Source organism: Anser cygnoides, chromosome 4 (genome assembly GCF_040182565.1).
Source record: "Anser cygnoides isolate HZ-2024a breed goose chromosome 4, Taihu_goose_T2T_genome, whole genome shotgun sequence".
NCBI lineage: Eukaryota > Metazoa > Chordata > Aves > Anseriformes > Anatidae > Anser > Anser cygnoides.
In genome coordinates this window covers 73,705,135-73,731,785 of record NC_089876.1, presented here as the reverse complement: position 1 = coordinate 73,731,785, position 26,651 = coordinate 73,705,135, and the positions used below count along the sequence as shown (strand labels likewise).

The 26,651-nt window shown below is 40.8% G+C and overlaps 1 protein-coding gene across 5 annotated transcripts in view; it reads left to right on the top strand.

Moving 5' to 3' along the window:
* PPP3CA (protein phosphatase 3 catalytic subunit alpha) overlaps positions 1-26,651 on the top strand; it is a 196,886-nt gene that overhangs the window by 61,509 nt on the left and 108,726 nt on the right. For all 5 annotated transcript variants that reach the window (XM_066996852.1, XM_066996851.1, XM_066996853.1 and 2 more), the window contains exon 2: positions 19,918-20,118. In XM_066996852.1, the coding sequence (XP_066852953.1) occupies positions 19,918-20,118 (201 nt within the window). The remainder of the gene's footprint in view (positions 1-19,917; positions 20,119-26,651) is intronic.

Here is a 26,651-nt window from a genome sequence, read left to right as displayed (position 1 = left end):
GTCTGTGAACCTCAGAAAACACCTTAATCCATTCTCTTGCTTGCATTTGTTGTGAGGAACAACATTTTCTTCTTGCTTACTGGATTAGTCCAAACAATTCTTTCTTCTTCTTGAAAACATAGCTCAATATATAGCTTCCAGCCAGGAAGCATTCTGGGATTCCATTTGGAAGGTCTTAGGCAGGGGGGAGAATCGACAAACAACTTAGCTTGCTGACATCTGCTGCTAAAGTTGATGTGCGTGAATGTGTCAGATCATTTTGGCTGCCTGCGGAATAGGGAAATACTAAAACTGTAAATTCAGTAACGTTTTGTTTGTCCTGTCAGACGAGGTCGCAGATTCAAGCGATGACTGCTGGTTGAGAATTTGGGATGCAGTTTAACAAATCTCCCTGCATATCTGCCCCCGACTATAGGCAGGGTGGATTCTAACAGTGATACTACCAACATATGAAGTATAAGTGTAGGACACAAGTAATTTAGAGCATTTTTGTAAAGCTGAGAATTAAATAGCTTTTTTTCCCCAAAAGGAGTTAAATCAGAAGACATTAACTTTGACCATTAAAGTTTTAAATGAAGAATTTATCCTTTTTGAATTTGCCATTAAGAATTTATTTTAATATTTAAATATTTCAAATGATTAGGACAGTGACATGGATCTTTTAAGATCTTCAGATAATGAAAAAAGAATGGATATCCGTGTACTGTGATTCTTTAAAGCATCCTGCCGGGTACAACCATGAAACAGGTCTGAGTTTGACTTGAAGTCCTTAAAAGTGTGCTAACTGCCCTCCTGTTGTGGATTCCCTTGTTTTGGGGGTTTTTAGGCTTTCTATAAGAGTAAGTCCATGAAAGGTAGTACCCAAGTATGGCTTTGGGTGATGATGGGGTATTTGCCAAAGCATGCAATGTGACGGTGCCTCAGGTGGAAAATGGCAACAAGGCAGAAGTCAAAAGTTAATATTACTAAAAGTTAAACCTTAGAGGCTAAATCATATTATTTCTGACATGCTATACTGGACTAGTATGAGTATGGATGGAATCTATAACCTTACTTGCACCTAGGGAAGGACAGGGTAGTTTATGACGAGTCTTCTAGAACCATGTTATTTTTGGATGATGGTACAGTCAGTCCAGCGATCTTTGAGATTATTGTTCAGACTACTTCTTAAACAAAGGAAGATCTGAAATTTATAACATGGAAATGATGTGATCAACAATGATAATGTGAGACGTTTGAGTTTGCTGGCTTACCTGAATTTGGATAAGAAATGGATTCTCTGCTGCTTTGGGAAATTCCCAGAGGAGGTCTTGGACTTTGTTAACAGACATTCAAGAAATTAAGCATAAAAGATTTTGTTTGTGTCATAAACCCTACTTAGTAAACATTGTAACTTTATGTTCTTAATGCTAAGATAATATTAGGCTTAGAAAAGCCTTTGTGTCATGCAAATGTAATATGTAATAAATACTTGCCTTTCACTTGAGTGACAGAAGGGTAGGATTTTCTACTCTTTATCAAGTTGCCAAGCAATTTGAGACTGCTTCATTCTGCAGAAAATGATTCAGTTGAAGTGCACTTAATTTAATCTCCTCTGTTTCACTGAGTATTTGATAAAAGATAATTGAAAATGCCTCAACTTGTGCTTCAGAAAGTTGTAGTTAAACCAGGCTTTGGTTTGCTCTTTTGTTTTTTGCTCCCTCCTAAAGGTCAGTGGATCTTACTTGTAATGTGAACTGTGCTGGCAAACGAAGCCATTGATGGGCTCGATCCGGAGCTGATGGAGCAGCCAGTTAAACGCGCTTCTAAAACATATTTGTTGCATTATTCACTCTCCTGTGTGTGAACATTGAATTAGTAATTCGTGGAAGTTGTCGCTGGCTATGAGGTGGCTAATAGTTGATTTGTTACCTGGCGATTTCTAGATTTTCATAGCAAATCTCTTTTTGTTCATTTATGAAAGCAATTTGAAAAGGATGTGCGAAGGGAACGTGTAAATGGCTGGGACTGTTTCTGCTGCTTTCTTCACAGATATTGGTTTGCCTGAAGGTCGATCAGGGTGCTGGTTCTGTAACATGAGTTCCCAGCCAGTTGTCATCTAAGTCATTGCAATTGTCTTGATACTGCCGAGAGTGTCTCACTTGCATGCCCCCAGTGCTGCCTTTTCAGCAGAGAGAAACAAGTATCTTGTCCTTTCTTTTTTCCTTATAAAGTTTAGGGTGTTCTGTACTTTCCCCCAGAAGGCAATGCTAGAAATATTACCCCATCCTCAACAGAGCAAATTTTGTCCCTGACCTTCACCATCCTCTTTGTTAAAAAATAGTTGTCTCCCTGTTGTCTAACAAAATGGTGATGGTTTGAAGTCTGTTCTTTAAAGATATTCAGGAAAACAAAATGTCTGATAAAAACAATCAGATATGGTTTATGAACAGAACAGTCTATGAGATTAATAATGTTTGAGGGAGATAAGGGAAGGGTAAAACTTTTAAGCAAATAATGACTGTAATTAACCTACTATTTTTTAGTTTAAATGAAATCTAAAATAACTTCTCAGTTGTGAGGTGAGAGATGTTCCTTCCACAGTCGGTGCTATATTGCTGCTACTGTGCATTGCTTTCGGGGGCATTGACTAAGAAGTAATATAGGAGATAAATGTGGGTTTTCACTTAAAGACAGAGGGAAGTCCAGGGTTGCATGCCATAAACCCTTGTCAATTCAAGCATTCATTTAAAATTATTCAGAAAATGGTTCAAGAAGCTTGAGCCTACCAACCCTGGTCAGGAATTTGAGACAGTGCACTGCAGAGCTTCTCTGTCAAGGGGTTTCCACAGGTCTTGTCTGGTCCCTGTGCCCAACAAAGCAAGTCATGTAAAGATCGTGAGGCTCAGGCAGGGCTAAAATCATCCTAACAGTGCCTTCTCTTTGCTTGCTGCACTGATTCAAGAGGTCACGTAGCAACATTAGCATCATTCATGAAGACCTTGGGGGTAAGCATGTTGGAAAAGGCACGTGGGCTGTTATGCTGGGGGAAGACTGCTGGACAAGCTTTTGCCACGGCTTGTACCAGAGCACAGTCACCTTTCCGAGCAGGGATGAACACGAACAGAGGCTCTGTGCAGGCGGTGGGAGGCATGAGTGGTTAAATGTGCTACTTTCAGCTGGAGTATGCTGGGTTGTGCATTGTTTTCCTGCGGTGGAGACCTCCTTACTGCTTCTGCTGGCTGTGGTAGAAGGAAATCAGCTGTGGTAAAAAAGAAGAGCGAAAACGCAGACTCTCTGGAGCTTAAATATACACTGAGCTGAACTGCAGTACTTAAGTATTCAAAGATGGATTAATTCTTGGATATACTTCTACAGGCAGAAAACCAATAGAAAAACTTGTGTCACAGACGCCAGGAGGCTACCTGGCCACCTGTGGGCGGTAGGCCAGGAGGCACAGAATGAGTTACGCTCGGAGAGGAGGCTGGATTTCCCTCCTGGCTGCCCACCGAGGAGTAGTTTGTTGCACTGTAATAAAAAAGACACAAATTAGACTTCAGTGTCCCGAAGTATACATCAGTGATGTGTTTTCAAGACAAAATTATATGCCAGTCAGCTAGGCCTTTGCAGCTTCTGTTAAGATTTTGCAGGTGTTTGATGACAGGAATTAGTTCAGTTAAGTAAGTCTTGTGCTATACAGTATAAGCATTGTGAAAATTAGTTTTATCCTACGGTAACATGTAATCGAGATTGTGTGTGTGTTTGTGTGTGTATGGGATAGAGGGAGATTCTGCAGTCTTTTTTAGACATGTGCTACTGGAAGCCATTCATAAATGTGAGGTACATAGTAAAATATGTGCTTTCTTGCATGTCAGGACTGGAACCAGATTAATGGACTGGGAGCATTCTGGTCTGGAGCACAGTTCTTTTGATGTTGTTGTTCCAACTTCTACTATGTAGTCTAAAAGAGTGTGATTCTACCAAGTATAGAAAAACGCTGTTGTCTCCAGTCATAACGTGCTCTAGGGGAAGAACAAAGTTATTCCTAATGCAAAGATGGTTATTGAACTCTATCAACTCTATTTATAAATTTATTTCTCCTTAAGCATTTTTTTTATACTGGATTATTTTATCCTTTTGGTAATGTGCATATGATGCGTTGATAATGACAACCGGTGGTTTTGTCTGGTCATACCAGACATTCAGAACAGCTGCATTTCTAAGGAAATAGTGTAGGCCATTAGAAAAAGCTGCCGCTTAGTCATGAAAACCAGACAGTCTACTGTGCCTAGTGTCTCTTATGTTACAAATATGAAGAGACTATAAAAAGGTGTGAAGGCAAATTTAAATAGTGTTTCAGCTCTCCAGTGGCACTCCAGAAGTCCAATTAGCAGAATGGAAGAGCTGGGGGCTGCTATCACCATACTAATTTGTTTTGCCTTGGAGAATTTATTTTAGAAATCAATTTTATTTTAAAATTGGAAATGGGGGTATTCAGTACCTTTTTGATTGTATTTTGAGACCTTCATAACAGGGCTAAAACCTTATCGCTGATCTAAAATTACTCCCAAGGGTGAGGAGGAGACAAGCATCTGTCCCTCAGCCGAGCACTTACCTGCAGTGTATGACTGGTTTAGCTTGTTTGTACAGGCACTTTTTGTGAAATGGAGGCCCTCGAAAGACTCACCTTCTCCCTAGGGCCCTAGAGTTTTCTGGTGGTAAAAGAGGGTACTTCAAACCTGGAGCTACCCACTGGCTGCCCATGGAACGTGAGAGACTCTTCTGTGCGTTCCTCTCAAAGTAATATTGCTTGTGGAGATAATGGATTTCCTTAAGATGCTCTTTGAACAGAGACAAGGCTGTTGGAGTGATTTGGGTCAAAATGAAGGTAGCTGGTACTGAGAAATTCCTTTCAGTATGCACTTTGGGTGTAGTACCCGTTATTTTAGAAGGATCTGAAGGATCCAAATTGCCTGGGGTACTCACAGCTCCAGGGTACATTTCTTTTTTTACATCTTCACTTGAAAACTTGTTCAAATGGAATAGGAATTTCTGGTGGTAATGTGCATTTGGGAGTTTGTGCTTGAATTCGCATCGATTGGAAGTTAGTACTGTTTAGAAGGCTTACAGCTGTTCATTTTGTTTGCTAGTTATGATCCTTGAAGCTTTTGGGAGCATGTGGAGTAGTGTCCATTGCCCTTCGAATTCAGATGGAGTATCTCATTTGAAGTGGTGAGACTTTGACGTATACTTCCCTCAAACTTTTAAAAAAAATTGGTTTAATTTTGGCCCATTTGAACTGGGGCCCCCAGCACAAGGAGGATGTGGGGCTGTTAAAGCGGGTCCAGAGGAGGACCACAAAGATGATCAGAGGGCTGGAGCACTCCTACGAAGACAGGCTGAGAGGGCTGGGGATGTTCTCTTCTTTAGGCTGAAGGCTCTGGGATGACCTCACTGCAGCTTTTCAATACTTAAAGGGGGCTTATAGAAAGGATGGGAGCAACTCTTTGCTGAATCAGGTAATGACAGGACAAGGGGGAAAGGTTTTAAACTAAAAGAGGGGAAATATAGATTAGATGTTGGGAGGAAATTGTTTACTCTGAGGGTGGTGAGGAACTGGCACAGGTTGCCCGGAGAAGCTGTGGATGCCCTGGAAGTGTTCAAGGCCAGGCTGGATGGGGCTTTGGGCAACCTGGTCTGGTGGGAGGTGTCCCTGCCCATGGCAGGAGGGGTCGAACTGAATGACCCTTGAGGTCCCTTCCACCCCAAACCGTTCTGCGATTGATTCTAAGAAATTCTTAGAGTGTCAGTCTCAGAAGTGACCAGTTCATGACGTTACCGTCAGCAAACCTAGAGAAGTGCTCTTGATTTATCAGCTATGTGTGGTGTGATTTTAATTTTTGTGTGTGTGTGTGAAAAGGAACTAAAAGTTGTTATAGGTGCTGGAACTTTTCTCTACATGTGTATAGATAGATTACAGATTCTATCTATTTATCTATATAGGTTTTGTGTGAATGAAAACACAAATACAGGTGTATGAATGCATTATTTCTGTAGTCATAATTCCTTCCTTTGTTACTAGACATGCGAGTGTTAGAAGAGCATAGGCAGTATGTCTTGATACCACTGTGGTATAGATTTTCTTTCTTCAATAGATTGTTATATTTTACATTTAATAATGTTTTATTTAGAATAATTGTGTAGAGTATTCTAAATATTTCATGTCCAGGTGCAGTCTGTGTCCACCTGATAGGTACTTCTGTGGATTGCAGATGGTGCAGGATAACAGAAGTTAAAAGCAGAGAAGTCATTCTAAGAGACATAATCACTGTAATTTTTGCAAATGTTTTAATATTGCAAAGCTGGAAGTATATCTTTATATAGAACCCTGCTGATTTTGAAAATGTAGGGTGAATTACTGGCTGTGGAATATCACTGTAATTTTTAAAGGTGCCTCCTTTTATCACTCCATCCGCTATAGTAACTGTTACTTTGGCCATATCGTATCCAGAGAAATGGGTTTGAGGTACTGGCTGTGTAATTCTTCGCATACCTTTCTAAGGTCTTTCAACTGTATCTTCCAGTTAATGATATTGTGGATATTGTGTCATTTCTGGAATGTCATTCGTGTGCACGTTCAAAGCTAGAAGGGGTTTGTCTCTTCTCTGAACAAACCGCCTTTGCAAAAGCCTTTGTTCTCTTACCTAGGAGAAAACTACAGCAAGCCGCGACAGAGATGGTTTAGAGTGCTTGTGTTGTGCGTAAATATCAGACATCTGCAGGATCCACGGTAGAGGCTCAGCTGAGAGATGAGGCAAATATTTTGTGTTTTACGTGATGTGTTCACCTAGTCTAGTCTGGCTTGCATCAGGGTGTTAGAATGCAGCATTGTCGCAGACATTTTGCTGCATTTATCAAACTTTTTCCTACGTTTTATCCTGCTTGTTCTCCCCCTACTTGTTCAGGCTGTGAATTTTTCTTTCTCCCGGAGTGTCTCTGATCTTCCTGCTGCTGCTGCCGCCTCTCTTGCGCGGGGCTGGAGATCTGCATAAAGCAACAGCCAGTGAATCCTCTTGCATTGTGCCTTATTGTTCCCCCTTGTTCGAGCTGTGAAGTATGCCTTTCATCTGTGGTCTTTATTATACACTTAATGCAAAGCCGTTTTTCAATGATAAAGATAACTGCGGTCTTGGAAGGATGCTTCTTTCATTCACTAGTAGCAGGAACTAGCCCCTTGATATTTGAATAAAAGCACTAACAGCTCCATGTTCCACTTAAGTCAAAGTTGGTTTTTGTGACTCAAGATGATATGCAGAAATGAAGTAACGTATCTAACAAAGTAGAACAGCACAGTACTATCTCTCAGAGGAGGAGAAAAAAAAAAAAACAGCTCGCACATTTGTGATTGTATGTGCTGGGTCACTTCTCGGTGCTAGGCTTTGAAAAAGGCTTGCTGCATTGCTTTATATCGGTAATAGTGTAATAGACCAGCTCTATTATTTAGATCAGTAGTATCAGCTATATATAATTTTGGATAAAAGTCCTGTTTCTTGCTAAGGTCATCTATTCAAAAAAAAATTCTGGTAAACCTTTAGAGGTGAGCTCGTATCTTGGTAACGCAGCGAACGAATAATTTTGAGAGATTAAGAACCAGTGCAAATGTGTAGGCTAGTTTTATTGTTTGCCATCCATTGGTGAATGGATCTGTTGTTGTTATTTCCATGACAACATCATCTGTGGCTTCTCTGCTGGCTAATGATGATTACTTTCATGCATTAGCAGAAATATTACAGAAAACCTGACTTGAGAGCTTTGTTACAACCCTTGAGTCCTATTTGCTGCTTTTGGTTTTGCTGTTCTCTATGTGAAAAACATGTTCATTTTATATCTGTTCTAACGTTCATTATTAATAATTATTTTTATAAATGTGCACACACTGCAAGCCTATCCTGCTGCACCATCAACTTGCACAATTGTCCACCCCTTCTTCTCCTCCTCTCCCTCCCCCCAATTCATCCTGTAGCCATAGCTGCATCCCAAGTTAATTAAAGCTCATCAGTTTAAAGAGGAGTAAAACTTCCACTTCCAGGGAAGGTGCACTAGCACTCTATCTCTTCCTGGAGGAAAAGACAATTTCTTCAGCTTAAAGAAGCTGAAGAAGCTTGAAAATTTAATGCTTGGTGGGGGGTGGGAGCCCAAAAGACCCCAGTCAGCTAAGGACTGGAGACAAGTTCTTTGTGCAGGAGAGGAGCCCACCTTCCTGGCCCTAGAACAGATGAACCCGTTTTTTCTCCAGCAACTCCTGAGCGTTAAATACGGGACAGGCTTTGGAGCAGACGGTGTAAGTTCAGCTTCGTCTCTGCCTGGGGACTGCGCCTGCCTAGGCTGCAGCAGCACGGTTCCTCTCTCCCCGGCTCCCTCTCTCTCTCGTAGCTTTGCTGTCTTGGTGAGCACATTGGGAGTCCCCTTCTGCTGTGCTGATCTCTCCCGGGGCATCCTTCACGCAGCCACGTGCCTGACGCACGCCTGCAGGATGCAGAAGCGAGCACCCCAGTGCTGAGGTCTCTGGATGTAGTCATTGGCAAGTGAAGATTAAATTGCTTGTACATGACAGAGCTAGGAGTGAAGCACACGTCTCCTCCTCTCTCATAGCCTAATAAAGCTGCTTTTTCAAACTCGAACGCTCTGCTTAAGAACAGAATGTTTCACTGAGTATCAGCAAAATGATAAGTTTAGACAGATTTATTTTTATCCAACATGTTTATTACATGGCGATTGAGATTTGAGGGGAGATACGGTTTACAAAAATATAAAAGCATCTTTAGGACAAAAAAGGAGGATTTGGCTTCAATATCCTTTTAAATACGGGACTAGAGGCTTATACCGAGGGCTTTGAAACTGTCTCTGTTTCTGCCACGTATGCCCAGATAAAACACAGCTGAACAACAGTTTAAAAAACAAAACAAAACAAAAAAAAACCACAAAATCCTTTTTTATTTACATCCTGCATGCGTTTTCCCAAGATTTTTTTTAAACTAAAAGCAGCTTTTTACAGCAGTCCAGGTTAGCTGATGGAAATAAATATGGATGCTGAGAGGTGCTACTTTGGAGACGATTCCAGGGGAAAATTTCTGTGTTGACACGCGGTGGTGTAACTGCCAGTAGAGCCGAGCCATGAAAACAGAACAAAAATACCAGGGCTGATTCATGGCCACATTACTTCAGATTAGTGCCAGCGTAACTCAATTTGGTTTGGTAAGTTTTATTTAGACATCTCGAGCAGGCTGAACCCTGTTTCAAAGCTTGCAGCATGATCTGCTAAGGCTGGATTAGAAAGACCATTTGTTTAATGGAATTACAGCGGCATAACACAGTGATGAATGTGGTCCGTAATCTTTAGCACTGATCTATGTGAACTGCAGTAACATCACAAGAAAATTAGTTCTCAAGTATGTTGAAGGAAGAACAAGGAGTTGTTGGGAATTGGTTCATACAATATATTGGAATAGTTTCAATTCTTTTCGTCAGGAGTGAAAGGCACTATTGTTTACAGGGCCAGTGGAGGACTTGTGTACCCTTTCCATTCTTCTTGTACCCTTTCTGAAAATGCTGTGCCGAATTCCCTTAGTGAAGGTTCTCGTAGGTCTTGAATAGACTTTCATAGTGGGGGTATTAGTTTGAACTAGCAAGCAGTATCTCTGCTATCAGGCAAGACAGAACAAATTGTGTTGAGCGTGTGGTGAGTTGATTAAAGTTCAGTTCCAGGAGAAGCCAGTCATTTGAACTGTATTTGAGTATTCAAAGCATCAGCCAGTATGAGTCCATACAGATACACTTTTATGCTGATTTAAAATCTCTGTCAAAGGCAAAAAATGCTACTAAAGCAAAGCCATTTGGGTCCGAATAAATAAATAATCCATCAACTGCAGTTTCCGACTACATTTTAAGGTTAATTTGGCTCTTGGTGCACTTAGGCCAGGCACGTACCTATGGTTGTAAGCCTTTACTCTTTATACAGCTTTGGCCTTGTCTGACTAATGTGAAAAGTGATGTTGTAGATCTACTTTCTGCATTTCTCGTGACCAGCAAAGTAATAAACCATATTGCCATTTATGAATCAACATGATTTTTTTTATTTAGTTCACATGGAGTAGTTCAGACATTAATGTTATAATGTTTTTCATGTCCTGAAAGTTACTGGCTCAGGTAAGGTGTGCTGCTTTTTTTTTTCCTTTTATTCTTTTTCTTTTTTTTTGCCCTGAAGGTTTTGAGGAGAGGGGGATGGATAAATCAAAATTTGAACAATTCAGACGTGCTACTTGAGGGTGGCATTGGTCAGCACTAGTGGCTTAGAGCCTGGAAGAAGCAGTCAGACTAACACCAAGATCTGTTAGTGTTCCTATCCCAGTGTCTTTGTGCTGTTGGCTGCAGGCTCTTTGGGCAATGTGTTGATTGCTAGATGCCAAAACATCCTAAATTTGAAATGTGACAACATAAAGGTACTTTTTTTTTTTTTTAAGGGATTACTTTGCAAGGATAGCAGGAAATTCTATTTCTTCTGCTTGGTAAATAGCTTCACGATTTTCATGTAACAGGGATAGGTGAGCTACTGTTTTGTGTTCCAGGAAGTGACTTTTGTAGTATGATGTTTAACCAAAGCAACTTCTGCAATAAAACATTTAACCATAAATGTTATAACTTCTTCATCTTTCTGTCTAAGACCCTTTTTAACAACTTTATGGACTAATGTGAGATAATGCACAGTGGTCAGTGTTTGCATGCTGAAACTTCCTTGTAGTTGAGCCTTGTCCTGATTGAACAACTTTGGAAAGGAAAAGATGTGTGCTTTGCTTCCCCTTTGCATGGCGCACAGCAGGCTTTCACCTGAACTAAGCTGATTTCTGGCCGGACTTGGTTATGGTACCTCATGGTGCCCAAAATCTGTGAGAGGGACCGAACTAAGATTTTGGTTTCTAGGTGAGGAATTGTCAGCAGTGCTTCTTCTATATGTGTTGCCAGATACGAGACTGAGATAGATTTGTTAGTGTCTATGGACTGAAATGGGTTGAACAAGAAATTCAGAGCAAAACAGTTCCATAATCTGTGTTGATACCTGTAGGTTATTCAGGTCCAAGAATTGATATTTTTTTTCCAATATATTTAAATAATTTCAGTTATTACCCACATGCGATTGCTTCTTAATTGCTTCCAATTGGGAACAATAGTTCAGTCTTACCATAGAAGAGAAGTTATCCATCACTCAAGTATCTTGGGGGATGGAGGAGTACGCCTGATTCCTTATCTGAGTCTTGGAAGATCTTTGGTATTTTCCATTGTTACAGGGCTTTTTTTCCTCTGACTTTGTTTTCTCCAAATGAATTGTTCCTATAAAGGAATTTAAACTGTGGATAATGATTGTTCTCTGTTCCAAAAGCTAATAAAAACAAAGCTCAACAGTATGCAGTTGGAGGCCTATGGAAAAACTTGGGTGTAACACAAAGTAGAAAAACAAACTTTGCTGATGAGGCCAGGAAGCTACAATCACATTTTCCAGTTTTAGCTGTATGTTTTGGTCCTAATTGGAAAGGTTTCCTGAAAAAGTTAATTTTTCCTCTCTCTTTTACTTTGTAGTTGTTTTTTATCCATAAACTGTGGACAGGAGGGAACATTAAATGTCAAAAATATTCATGTATGATCTTGAACATAGGGAAAGGATGTATTTTTATAATATTTTACAGGAACACATGTTGTTTTGTGCTCAGTAAGACTGTTAGGATTTGTTTGTTTATTCCAACAGTTGGCCAAAAGATACTTTGGGAATGCTGTTGCTAAATAACCACACACCCTACAATTTTATATTTCAAACAAACCCAGTTCTTTGACTTTTGAAACGTTCCTTTAAGGCAGCTTTTAAAAAGTGTACCTCTTTCCCTTCCCCTTTCCAATGTGTACTTTTTCCTACGTTCCCAGGGTGTTCTGTGTGATGCGTATGTTGCCTGTAGATGCCTTTCTGTGCCTTTTTAGATTTTTTTCTTGAGAAAATATTTTTTTTTTATTGCTGATTGATAATGATTGTGGAGGCAAGATTCGAGTTAGATTTGGCTTGTAATGATTCCAGTCTAAAAACTCCTTCGCTTCAACTAGCAGCAATGAAAATTTATATTTGTTACTGATACGAAGAATGTTCAGAGCAGTTGGGATGGATACATGTCAATCACTTCATCAGACTAAAATTAAACAACCAAAGCAGTTTTCTGTGTTTATCCAGGTCTTGGTATGTTTTATTACTCTTGATTAGAGCTCTGAGTAAGAATAATGTTTCACTGCTCTAACCTCTTTAAAGAACCCCTATATCTGAATTCATCTATATGGCTTTTAAGGTTTCCCACATTGAATATAAATTATACCCAGTTCTGTACTGGTGGGTGGTTCTGTTTTGTTTTTAATGACTATTTCTTTGTGGTGGCTTAAATTGGAATAGCTACTTATGGTTGTTCTTAAGTAAGATTTTTATGAGGAGTTTATGAAGGCATTGGTTATTTTGTCTTTATTCTTTTGAAGAATTGAAGACAAGGGTTGCTATGTACTTGGTTTATTGTTAGGTCTGGAAGAGGCCAATAATTTGATGAAAAGACCAGACCGATTCTTGAAATTGTGGAAGGGGGTAGCACTGTGACATTTAATCGTCTTGCCTGATAGCTATGAGAATGGGTAGCTTTAATGGAAAGACTGACAGTAATTCAGATCTGAAGTTGCTGAAAATAATCTCTTAGCTGAGCCAAATAATTCAACAGAAATGACAGAATTTCAGCCCTGTTCTGTGGGTTCCAAGCTAATGGGGACTTCTGGTGTCCTTTCTGTCCACTGTGTCACAAATATGCTTGCAGCAGGGGCCATTTGTGCCTATTCAAATAACAGAGGTAGTTGAGACAAGATTATCCTGTCCAAAATGTAGCCTCATCATTGAGAGGTGACAAAAAAGTACAGTCCCTGCTTTGCAGCTGGTGGGATGCGACTTTCTCCTGTAAAGTAGCGAGGGTTAGGTGTTATGGGGGGAGAATGGGTCATTCCTTTGCAAGCTTGAGGGTCATATCCTGCAGAAGTGCTTTGTGTCAAGGATTGTCTTCCTATGTGTATCACAGAGCTATGCTGCATGAGGACTGCTTGTGGTGTGCTCGGGCAGATTGACTTAAGTAGGGCAATGCAAGTGAGGGGTGAGGAGGTGATGTGTACTGGCTAGAGGTGGATGGAGGAGCTTGCACTGCCCCTGTTCCTGTGGCTAGGGATTCCAGTTCATCCTGTTTACAGGATGTGCCACGTGGCCTTCTGGCTCCTGAGCTCACACGTAGCTTCCAACCTCAAGGTGAAAAGTTGCCCAAGTAGTGGAGGTGAAGGAACTGCCAGCGATTTAGTTCAGGGATCAATCTTCTGCAAAAGTGCAATTATTCCAAGTGAAACTGATAACTTAATTCAGAAAAGCACGTAGAGAAAGTGCACAACTCAGCATTTTAATTAGGTGGCCGCTTCAAGAGCCTTCGCGTCTGGAAACAACTTGGCGCTAGGTTGAGGGCGCTGCGTGACGGACTCAGGCCTTCCTTTTACAAACACCTTCCCAGCACAGCCTCCATCCAGAGCTAGGCAAGCTGGTCGGGGGCACTCCCATCGTCGCTGTTGTGTTCTCTAGTTGTGATTGAAATGTCAAAAGGTATTAAAAATAGCGAGCTAACTCCTCAGAGCTGTAATACTTGATGAAGTGTCTTGGCTAGTTATTTCTTTTTTTTTATTTTATTTTTTTTTTTTCTGAGCCTACAGATATTGAGAAATGCTGCTAGCACAACTCATCTCTGTCTGTTTTGTGCAGCAACTTCCGTGCCAACTCGTAGTACCTTTTGGTGATGATATAAGTGACTAAAACTGGTTAACCTCTTCAACAACAATAAAGCAACCCTGCCGTGGTGGGTTTTGTACACGTGTTATGTTAAAAGGACTATGAGTTGACTATTTTTAACACAACTGACTGCTCACTCTACTGGTGGTGGTTAATTTTGTGCTGCAGGTATTATCGCCTCTTCTCAAGTGCCCCACTTTCCATGCTGCCAAATGAGACAGCTGTTTAACGTATCTGTCGAAGGAACTCTCTTCTTCCTATTTTTCTCGTAAGTTCAGTATATGTGGGCTTGACTGGGGAATGACCCTTCCGTCTGCTTCCTGATTTGGTTTGCAGATGCTGTTACTCTGAGGTGACTTCATGTAGCAGCACCTTCTTTTTGATGGACTGTTTCTTGATAGGTTATTGACTAGCTCGCCCCTGGTAACAGGCAGCTTTCTGTGAAGTAGCATGCCTTGTTCTCTGGGAGATTGATCTAATTACATCTTTAAACAAATACATCTGTGCCGAGCACTTCCAACTATGCTGCAAGAACTTCTTGGCCATGGGAAAATTGATGCTAAATTTCTGTAGATAATTTGTAATCCTCATAGTTTATTTTATACTGTAGATACATTTTCCAGACTTCAGTTTCTGCTGTTTTCACCGTATTGGCAATTATTTAGTTTAGTCAAACTGTTTTTGTGAAAATCTGATGAACGTGTTTAGTAAAATAAATAAAGTAGTAGTCCTCAGGTACATAATGTCTTAAAACGGCGCATTAGAGTTGGATCTTTTAGAGATGTGTTGCTAATTCCAGTGATGTTTCAGAGTCAGTAATAGCTTCAAGGTAGGGTTTGCATCAGCTGTGCCTAGCCTTAATGAAACTAGCTATTGTAAGGTGAAACCCGAGAGTTCTTCAAAAATAGCAGAATGAGTTGCACTTGTAGTTCCTCTGAGAAAATTTTATTCTGAGTTGAGTTTTTCACTCTCATACGAATATTTGGATTTTTACCAGTTAATGACATTTTTACTCTCAACTCAAATGGACAAAAAAAAAAAAACAAGAACTTGCATATGTTAAAAGTGCTATTGTACAAAATTTTATATTTAAAGAAATGATGTCTTCTAAGTAACTCACTCTCCTGTTTATTGCTCCTTAAAATACCTGCTAGGAAAATGTGCAGGTTAAGAGAAGATCACAGTGATCTGGTTGGATTGAATGGCTAATCTGTCACTGGATAACTTGTATGTGGAGATAAAAACATCATCCATCTATATGCTGCCTGAGGAAATCTGTGGAAAGGGACGTTTGTCATGTGGCAATTCTGCGCACTTTCTATACGTGTCAGCATTAAGAGAGATTTTGGCAGTGCTTTTTCCCCCCTTTCCCTGCTTTGGTGAGCTCTGTGCTGCCTGGGAGGCTTCGCTCTGTTCCTCTGTCAGCTATCAGTGACAGTGACTCATTCTCTAGCTCCTATCTGTCACCTGAAGTAAGTCGTGGAAAAAAATATTTACTTCGTTCTTTCCCTTTTGGTTCACAGAAACCTTGTAAGCCAGAAATTCACAGGTAAATGTATAAGAACATAGACAATCAGATCACAAAATGTTAAAAGTAGGTCGAAAGGTGATCCGTCTGCTGCTTTATGTATTGGCCAGCGTGACCGTGCACAGTGTATGTGAAATGGGGGTAGACTTTCAAAGTCAGCCTGAAAAAAGTATTTAGGTAGCTATTAAAAATGTTACTGTCCTTGGAAAACGCGGTTTTGTTGGAGTTTCTGAGGTGGCAGGGAGACATTGCATGTATCTGGGTCCAAAGATTATGAATAAGTAGATGGGAGTGGGGTGGGGAAAGCTGCAGCAACCCTTTTGTGAGCTTTTCTTCTGCGTGTGGAGGAAGCATCGACCTGTTCACGAACCCGTGCTGTCACCACTGCTGCTGTGCCAATGTTTCTTGAAGTGCAGAATTGCAAATTGCCATCAAACAAAGGCAATATATTGTAATACTGAGATGATGGTAGGCACTGGTGTGTTTCCCCTACAAATGAAGAAGAAAGCATTTACTTATTTCCCATAGAAGTCCGTCATGCTCTAGCCATAGTTACAAATAGACATACAGCATTAGTTGTATGAAATTACAGGACAAAGTTTGTTACAGAGGGGAGATAAAATGCAAGGAACTTGGATATTGATGAAAGATAGTTTTTCTTACGGGCAGCCTCCTCTGAGAGTATTAATATAGTGTACAGCTTCATTTAGAAATGAATAATATATAAACACAATAATGCATTCTTTGCCGCGTGCTTGTATTTTATTTATGTGTGCGCACATGTTCAACACTAATTAAGCACAGCTCTTTATGGTTTATTTATTTGTTCTGGAGAGGCTGCTTAATATTTGAGAGAAGCAGTAACAATGTGTCTGACCTTTACCGTGGCTGTGTTATCAGTAAGATGGGTTCTGCAGGAGTCTGCAAGAACAGGAAAATAGCAGGTTGATCTTTTTCTCCATTTGCTGGAACACGTTCAAGAGACCGGGAAGCACAAGAAAAACAACTGCCACCACCACCAAAAAAAACAGCGAGTGGCTCAACAGTTTTCTTGTGTTTTCAGGTCTTGGGAGGATGCTGCTGACACGGTGAGGTAAAGGGTTAAAAATCTGTTTCATTGCTTTTTGCTATGGTCTGTGTTTTATTACCACATCCTGGTGATAGTATTTCATATGGCGAGCAGTTTTTCTTGTTTAATGCCACTACCAGGAAACAAATGGTGTGCCTTTAAAAGGTTTCAAACAACTATAAATGGAGGTAGTGACCAGGCCTTATATTTTCCAGAGTATGGATAGCGTGCATGACTTCTTTGTTTAGTGTTCTTGTGGGATTTGTCATCAAACTTCTTCAAAACGTATTTGCTATATGCACACATGTTTTATGGCCTCTCCCTTTTCTTCATCTGAGGTTGCATCCCCATCTTTGTGCGGCAGAGGCCCCAACTCTCGTTACAGAAGCACCCACCGGGGCAGTGCCAGCAGCTCTAAGCAGCCATCACCTCCTTGGGCTCTTCTCCAGGGCTCCTCCAGCAAAGCCTTTGCCAGCCACCCAGTCCTGGCTCTGCTCTCCCCAGCCTCTGCCTCCAGCATTTTCCCTCCCAGGGTTTTTTCCTGCTAACACAGGGGCTGCTGCAGTATTTTTCCTCACCTCTAGATAATCAGAGTATCTAGCAGAGAATTATTCAAGTACCAGAAGATTTTGCTTCACAAAGAGATCAAAACTTAGGTCATTTTTTTTGTAAAGAGGGGAAAAAAGGTTGCAACTGATTTTTTTTTTTTTTTTTTTTGTCTTAGCTACATACTCTTCCCTATTGTGCATGCTGTGTGCACAGTTGCCGTCTGGTTAGGCTCTCAGTTTTATTTCTGACAAATACAAAACCACTGGGGGAGAGAGAGTTATTTGTTGCTTGCACTAATATCATAGGTTTAAGGAAAAGTAGAAAAAGCAAGCAGGTGTGGAGAAGCTGATAGATGTCTGTGTATTTGGATGGTAACGCTGTATAAAGCAATGGAAACTAAATGTTTGTTATATTTATAAGAGGACTGTGATTGATCCTGGCATTTGTTGGCGATTCCAGTAATGAACTCTGTTTAACTGATTTCCCCATGAACATGACCATTTCTTATGTTGTTCTGTGGAAGCGCTGTGTATGTGTATATACAAAATTAATATTCTCATAATGGAAGATGCAATTTGTGCTCTATTCAGTCGCTCATGTTTGTGCTAATTAATCATTAATCATCCGCTGTTGGAACAGTATCTTTTTTTCTTTAATTAGCCACTGGTACATGTTTGTTAGAAATCTGCCTGCAGAGCTTTTCCAGTGCTGCAGTGTGGGCCATATTTTTCTGTTAATCAGTAGGTAACATCTTATAGCTTGCTTTGTTTGTGTGCTTGCTTGCTTGTTTGTTTTGCTCTCTGTCTTTATAAATGTAAAAATCTCCTCGTGGCATGCATTTGTATATGGCGGTTACCTCCAAGAAGCAATATGCTGCATAGGTTTTTATACCGCGATCCCTTAGGGGAAGAAGAGAGGCTGCTGTCTTGCCAAGGAATGCAAGCTAATGGTAGCGCTTCTTCCAGCCACGTGGACTGGAGATAAGCAACAACTTTCTCCTCTCCTTCCCCCATTCAGGAAGGATGAAGGATTATTATAACTAGCTGGCCTTTTATTTAAGTTCTTCTCCAGCAGGACGATAAAGACGTGGAGAACTGCTGAGTTCTCCCTCACCTTCATTTATCTCACAATGATTTGTTTTTTTTTTCCGTGTTGTGTAACGAATTGTACATAGCCTGTGTAGATCGTTGACTTGCTTTTGAGGAATTGAGGCCTACGGTGGGTATACCTGAAAGAGACGCAAAGCACAAAACCTCCTGATTTTTGTGAGTGTCGTGGGCTACGCCTAACCACAGTAGTTGCAGAAAGTAAAATGAGGTTTTGGTCTTTACCAGTTTAACTCTAATTATAGAAGTAGCAGTCAAAGCATGAACTAATTTAAAGCAGTTTAGGAGTTCTTGTAGATTGCGTGAGAAAACTGTAACGGATCTGGGGAAGGCCCTTCTGAAACCAAGGGCTGCGTTTCAACTTCGTTGTTCACTGCACACATGAATCCAGGTGGGGTCTGGGGCTTGACAGCACTTCACCTCTTCCCGATTTTGTTCCCTTTTCGGTCTGTTCTCCGGTTTCAGTGAATTTCATAGACCCGTATTCGTTAGTCCACACCAGAGTATTTCAGTGCATGGACTACTGGAGTCAGGGCAGCAAAAAGTTGAGACAAAAAAAGAAAGTGTTTTCTGAAGGCATGTGTGTTTCAAGTATCAGTGGAAAACAACTGCACAGAATGAAATTGTTTATTATCTGCTCCGCTACTTCTGGTAGAAGTTCTTGGGTCAGGCTTTAAACGATGTGTGTGATCTGTGGGCTGCTTCCAACGCACAGGGATCGTGAAATGTAAAGAAAATTGAAACCAACAGACATACTGGTCTGCTGTGTCTCGTTTCTCACAGTGTAGCAGAGCTCCCAGGAAGAGGCTCGGCAGGGGACAAAGGCCCTTGGCAGGGCCCAGGTTGCTCAGGGGATGCAGGGCCGAGCTCAGCCCTGCAGCTGCCTCTTCCCTCTCGGAGCTCCCCTATAATCTGACTGTCCTGCAGCTGTGGCGGGGAGCAGTGCAATTACCCTGCAGCAGGCAGTGCCTAATGCTGCTCTGACCGAACCGTGAGGGAAAGGGGGTTAAGCTGGGATAACGCTCCAGCCTCATCCTGGCGGCCGACGGCACCACCTCGGAGCCTTCTCGCTCCAGCTGGCTTCGGGAGAGGGGAGGCGTGAGCGTCTGAAGTTTGCTCTAAGGCCGAGCCCGTACGTGACGGCAGTGCGCAGATTGCTAGTCGTTGCCGTGTTGCTAGGGCAACCAGCTGATTTATTAATTTATTTAAAACTCCAGGCCGATGCAGCTTTTGCTGGAGTGGTCTGCTTTGCGTGCAGGTGTGCTTTGGTGGTGGTGGAATGCGTCTCGTGTAACTGATCTGGAGAAGACATCTTCTACCTCCTCCCAAGTCATTACAGAGAGGACAGTCTTGGAGTTCAGCATTTTAATTGGAGTGTATCTGTGCATGTCTGTGCACAGAAATTAAATATCACACTGGTTTGTGCATCCATGTCGATGCTTTGCAGTGCTACCAGAGCACTGGAAGCTCCACTCCCTTCTTTCCCTGAAATCCCCATGCCTTTTTTTGTTTTGCTTGCACATATCTATCTGTAAATGTGGCATAAGTCTTCCTTTCAATTTTGTTATAAACACAAAACAGTTATTCTCGTATGCGTGGATAACTCAGTCTGCAGAATACGTATGCTTCAGTGATATCTTCATTTATGTACCCTTTAACCCACAAGATATAAGAGGCAGTAGAAAATTCATTCCAGTACTGTTCAGCAGTAGAGATGACTCTTTTTTTGAAATGTGTCATGATTAGTAATAGAGGCTTTACTGTAAAAAGTGATGACACTTTTTTTTTCTTCATGCAGCTGTCCCATTTCCTCCAAGTCACCGGCTCACAGCTAAGGAAGTGTTTGATAATGATGGAAAACCCCGTGTGGATATCTTAAAGGCACACCTTATGAAAGAAGGGAGACTGGAAGAAAGCGTTGCTTTGAGAATAATAACAGAGGGAGCTTCAATTCTTCGTCAGGAAAAAAATTTGCTGGACATAGATGCACCAGTCACAGGTTAGTATGGAGTTATGATGGTGGAGGTGATGGTTGTTGTTTTAGGACGCGTTAAATAATACACTAGTGGATGCAGCTTCCTAAGGAGCTGAAAGGAAGCTTGAAAATAACTTACGCTCTTCAATTCTTTATACTCTCTTTGACTCTTAGCGCTAAGATAATGGAGGCCATCAAGCAGCTTGTAAGAGAGGAGATGATCATATCTGCTGAACTCCCAATGTTTCTAAATCAGACAATGTTTTTAGCCTGTATGAGATGATTAGAAGAACTTTCTTAAACTTGAAAAAGGTGTCTGGCCTTTTGTACCAGGAATTAATCCAAAAATGTTATAGATGTCCTTTACCGTAGTGGCACTATTCAGACATACACAGTTTGGCTCTGAAGGAACGATGGTGGTACAGTAAATGGAAATTTTAATTAAAAGTTGAGGAAAATAATGAGTACAGCAAAAAGGAAAAAAATTAACAGAGTCCCAGTTTGTGTTGCCTGGGGAATTAATGAATTGTGCTGGCTTCAGAACCCATTCTGCCCTTGACTATCAAATACTACCACCCACTCATTAATCCTCAGGAAATGCCTTATATTTTGAATTTCCTTCTCTAATTGTCTCCTGCCTCGACTACATTCTGAACGTATGAATGCATTTGCTTGTTCTAATGTGCCTCCTCCCCTGTTTTGTTGCTGTTTTCAGATATTAATACATTTTTGGCACGAGATCTATCTGTGGCACAGAAAGTTAGTTGTGGGGCAAAAGATAACTAATTTTAGTCAGCTTAAACTGTGAAACCAAACCATAAACTTGGTTTAAAAAGGCAAGTCTTTTTGTCACTTGTTTTGTTCCTGGGGAGGCCCCCTCACCTCCCCAAGCAAACAAACAAAAGTCAAAGAAATATTTTCTTTATTCTTTCTAACCTAGAAGGGTTAGCGGTATTTGTCTTGTACTGGTAGCATTCACAAAAACATACATAGAAATAGAAAGCCTTCATTTTCAGGAAAACTTTTCTTCTCACCAAAGAGCATAGTGTCTGGACTAGAATGATGCAGAAGTTATTAAAGCCTATAATTTTTAAAATGACATCCAAATAAGGGATTCTGGGCTGACCTGGAGAGGTAATGTATATCATCTCTTATGTAATAATTAGCTTGTCACGCTGCCTTACAATTCTGATGGAAAAGATGTCAATCATATTGCAGCTCAAGGATGAATAAAGGGAATAGGATGAATAAAAGGATCCCCTGAGTAGACTGAGAATAGTGTTCAACAGACATTTTCTTTGAAGGGAGAATACAGGCTGTTCAGGATGTTAAATGGAATAAGTTGTGGAGAGGCAGTACCGTTGTCCGTAACTGTGTGGCAGACGTGCAGAAATTCTGCCTGCTCTTCTGTGGAATATTTAACCTACTGAGAGACAGAGACTGTGGGATAGGTCTGCTGTGTCCTGACTCATTTCCATAAGTCCATACTTGAAAACAAACAAAAAAAGAACATTAATTTTATTGCTTCTTAAATGCTTTTGAAGGTGTGTGGCTTGTTTTGAATTGCATTTTGGCGATTAATCTCCTGAAGGTTACCCGATTGTATATCACTGGTATAATTTAAGTCTTTGATTCTTTTTTCAGTTTAGCCTACGTCTTGCTTTTGAAATTATTCTTATGCGATGATTGTGGTACTGCAGCATTCTTCAGGGTAGCTGATAGGTATTCTCTTTTAAGCTAGCGTAGGAAGGCTGGACTCCTAATGCTTGTTAGTGGGGTAGCTGAGAAGTGCTAATGTTCTGTATGAACAAACATGAAAGCTGGAGTTGTGAAAGTGATCATCAAAAGAAATAAAAAATATGAAGGGAGGTTGGCAAAGCTTGTGAGACATTGCAAGCCTGACAATTTGCTTTGTATGAATAGCATGACAGCAGATGACTGGCTAATGAGAATATCAGTTGACCGATGGCGTGGTGGAAGTGCAAGGTATACAGGCAATCAAGAAATAACTATGGAATGGAGGAAGGCTTTTTTCAAGCATACAGAAAAATAAAATCACTGATATAGTGGAGAAGAGAATAAATTTATAGATTTTAGACATGGCAGGCAGTCTTGTTGAAGAGTGTCAGTCATTAATCATTAATATGAGATTCTTTGTGGGAGATGCATTCATCTTTTAGAAACATATCCCTGTAGCTGGTTGATGAGATGATGATCATCAAAAAGGGAAGGGGGAGAGAGAAAACTAACTCTTGAAATAAGAGCATTGTGGATTAGTGCAATTGGATACTTGTTAAAAAACATGAAAAGTTTATTTTTCTTGAAGCCTTGTGCAGCTATCCCTTAGCTTGAAATGTCTCTTTTTGTTCATTTTGAGGGGCGAGATAATATTCCTCAGAAAAAATATCATAGTTCTGCTTATAAGTAGTAATATGAGATAGAGGGTACATAGAAGACCCTGATTGGAGGGTGAAGATGATTTGTATAATTAGGGGATGGGGCAGAGGTTCTGCGAAGAGTCTTAATGTGGAATGCATAATCCATTATTTTGTATCTGTGTAAAACTTATTCTGATTCAGTGGTGAGCTGGAAGTACCAATATGATTGTCATTTTGAGTTAATATATTTTATTTTCAAATTTGTCAGGGCTTTCCAAATTCTCCTGATTTTGAGACTTTAGCTCAAATTCCTACCGTTTGCTACACGCAAACTATGCATGTATGTATGTTACAGCTCTGGCTTATAACCAAGGTGAAGTATCCCGCAGTTGTTCCTCAGGGCTGCTGTTTGCTGGTATGAGTCTGACCAGAGCCTGAGCTAAGAAGAGACTCCAAGTCCATGCTTTCAGGGATCTCTTTTTACATCTGGAAAGCATTTAGGCAACTTTGTTTTGACTTTTGAAGGTGAGTTTGGAAGGATGGAGAGAATTGCATCAAAATAATAAAAGCTATGTAGAGGGGAAGGCTGAAAGTAAGTATTAAAAATGGTCCCAAGGACTGCTCAGAAGAGAGCAGGGAAATGGTTGAGACTGGCCACTTGTCTTGGCCGAGAACGTGATGGAGGTGGAAAGCTTGGGAGATGAGGGGAATGAGGAGCCAAGAGCGCTGAGGCAGCAGGCGATGGCTGGTGGCTGTGCAGGCCAAGCAGGAGGCTGGCGGGGTACTGGGGTAGCTGGGCAAGGCACCTGGGCTGGGAGGCGGAGGGGGCACATGGTGGTGTGGGCCTGGCTGCGGTGGCAGCTGCCTGTGGTAGGAGCAGTTACCAGCACAGACCTGTCTCGTGGGCTCCACAAGGGTTGTGGGGGCTTCTAGATCCCTAGCCTGGGGAAGAAGCGAGCCAGGCACCCTGGGCTACCAGGATGCTGTCTGGTGCCTGCAGCACCTTGGAAGTAAGTATCCCTGCCAGCCTTCATCCCCAGGGGAGTGGGCAGCCAGCAAGGGAACGGGGATGCTGCCACCTTCCATGGCTTTGAATTGTTTGACTTCATCTACACCATCTTCTCTTGGAGGCATGTGGTCTTTTTCTTAAGCTCATGGGCTCGATGAGGTTGATGTACCACTAGCCTACAGCTGTTCAGTGTTCAGATGCAAGATGTCTGTATAGCAGCCTTAGAATTCCCCATCCTATATTATGTACTTAGCAATATAATGGCTTGTGGTGAAATTAGCTCCTTTTTAATTGGTTCTTTCAAAAGGCTAAAAGGAAGCATAACTCTGAACCTCCCTGATGGCAATATTACTGGAGTGACACCGAAGAACACTTGGGGATGCCAGATTTAGGATTGCCTGAATAGTTTTATATGGCCTTATTATATGCGTTTCATTGAACGCTCCTACCTGCGTGCTGAGCACTTGCCTCTTTGACTTCAGTGCACAAGTGTATGTGTCGACTTCTGTGGCATTATCTATAAAATGGTAATTTTGGGGAGTTTTGAATGTGTTCAGTCAGGAAAAAAAAACAACTGTAGGTAGAGGCTTCGAAGGGAATGTTGTCTTGCGTAGTCCCAAGCTGTAAAACAGACCCCTTGGCTCGCTTGTGTTGCAAAGACAGTAAGTCATGCGTGTCTTTTTGAAGTAATGAGATACTGTTATGCTGAGTGGTGTTGAAAGGATGTGAGCAAGTTGACCATGCTGTCTTCAGACCAGGGTTTATCAAAGTTTTGTAACTAAAGCATACTTCATGCAAGTGAAGAGACCACAACTTGGAAATTGGTCACTGTCAATGGTTTATTCTGTCCACTGCATTGAAAAAGGTGGAAAGTGACAATATGATGAAGGAATTTGTAGCATATGCGAGAGAGGTTGTACTTGAAACCTTAATTTTGTCACATCCTACATATGGAGGGTTTTTTCTCCTCATCATATTTGTAGTGTTCTCTTTAATTACTTGGTGTATGATTTATTGTCATTAGTGGGCCTCAATTCACAGGTCCTTTTCAGAGCAACAAAACCTTTTGAAACACGATATATTGTTGTTTTCCTACATCTGCAAAAATCTCTACAAAAGGTTAAATGGTGTTATTCCATCCCCTCCAGATTAATAAAACAGAAGAAGTGAACGGTCATATTGCAGGATTTTATTTCAACAGTAAAGTAACTGATGGCAACAGCCAATTCTAACTTTAAAGCTGGATCTAATTTTGAAATTGGCTCAGTTTTGAGTCTAGTGTGTTGCACTTGATGACCTTCCAACCTTAACATTTCTGTGATTCAAATTTATACCTTCTTAAACGACATCAACTCCAGAGTAGACCTAGAACTTGAGTGGTTTGTCTAATATATTTCATTGTGCATCTTTTTCACCTTTTGAGTTGTTTCTTGAAGACGTTGTTAGTTTTACAGATACTGAAAGGAAATACCATATCTTTTGTATATATGATAGCACAAGTGAATAAATTTGTAAGAGATTTGTGTTGGGGTTTTTAAGGTAAGTCTGTTTTTCCTGTTTAAATATTTTAAAATAAATTAGCATGTACTCCATTTATTCCTGTAACATGTGGCATCTCTCATTGTATACTCGGTGTATGCACCTTTTGCTTAGTCTCTGCCCATCATTGCTAAGAAAAGTTTCCTCTAGTGAACTAAGAACACAAAAATCTAAGTCATACATATCTTTATAAACCTGTGCATTTTTGCACATGGTGCTTATATGTAATACACCCACATTACACAGGCAGCTAGCTGCCTGTGTACAGATATTCTCAATTCTGTTTGCCTGGGTACCATCACCAGCAGTAGCAATGACAGCAGTTTCTGGCATGGTGACAGTAGCCAGGCCACGTGCAGGCATGGCGTGGAGCTAGCATCTCTCAGTCTCTCGTTTAGAAGAACAGGAAAATAGAACCAGATCATATATTTGTTTTACCTAAACTTTCACATCCTTTGTTGAGAATGCACTTACCGTGTGCTATCCTGCGTGCAAAGCTTTCTGAAATAGTCTGTTCCTTGGCTATGTTGTTTGCCTCTACAAGTGCTAGTTTTTGGAGTTTGCATGTTTGTAGATGTTGTAGACACACAGAAAACACTGTTGCTTGCAGAGCCTTCCTTGTTATTTGCATTGCATAATTTAAGGTCGGTAAATACACATTTCCAATAGGCATATAAGTATGTTAAAGGATAACGCACACACTTGCAGTTTCATTGTACTGTCTTTGGGAGAGGGCGCACAATTTCATTGGGTTGGTTGAATGTCAGAATGGTACAGAAATATAACTTAAATACTTGTTTTGCTTGCTATGTTTGTATTGTACTGAGGACACAGAGTTTCAGCAATTTGAATGAGAAACTGATTGGCTGGGGGGAGGCTGTAGGCATCTGAGAATGGCCCATGTGGGAACAACCGCAGCAGCTCTGGTGACCGTCAGAATCATTTGTTGGATTGTAGGCTCATAAAAACTATAGAGGGAAAGCCCTTTCCTGCCAGCATGTGCCTTTGTGATCTTTGAGGCTTCTGGATATTCCCCAGAGGCATTATTCCATGGGATGGTCAGGCCTCCTGGGCCTGAATGTTTCCTCATGTTCCACGTACATTTCTCCTTTAAACTGCATCAGTTAGAACTTTAGCTAGAAGCTTTCTACGCTTACACAGTGATGAATGCTAAGATGAGCTAATAAAAGTATTTATGCCCACGTTATAGTAAAAAGGCAATAATGCTTAAAATGGCCTCAAACTGTAGCACACATTTAAATGATCTGATGCAATTGAAGAGCTGAACTAAAACAATTCTTTCTGTTTTTTACGTTTGAAGCAGTTTGAGATAGAATTCCAGCATGGAAAATAAACAAGATCGCTTATTAGCGGCCTACAAGTAATGTAAAGTCTGTCTATATTAGCACAACATCAAAGTTTGTCTGAAATTAACATTTCAGTAAAAGCAATTTTAGTTAAAACTTTTCTATTTCACACTTCAGTAATTTAATTTATACTCTAAACCTAACATACCGTGATTACTGTTGAGGACGCTATTGGATTTCCAGGACACTGTTATAACTAAAATATTTACTTGTCTCGAAGAAAACCATTTGCATGGTCAAATCCTAAAACTTCCTCCCAAGTAG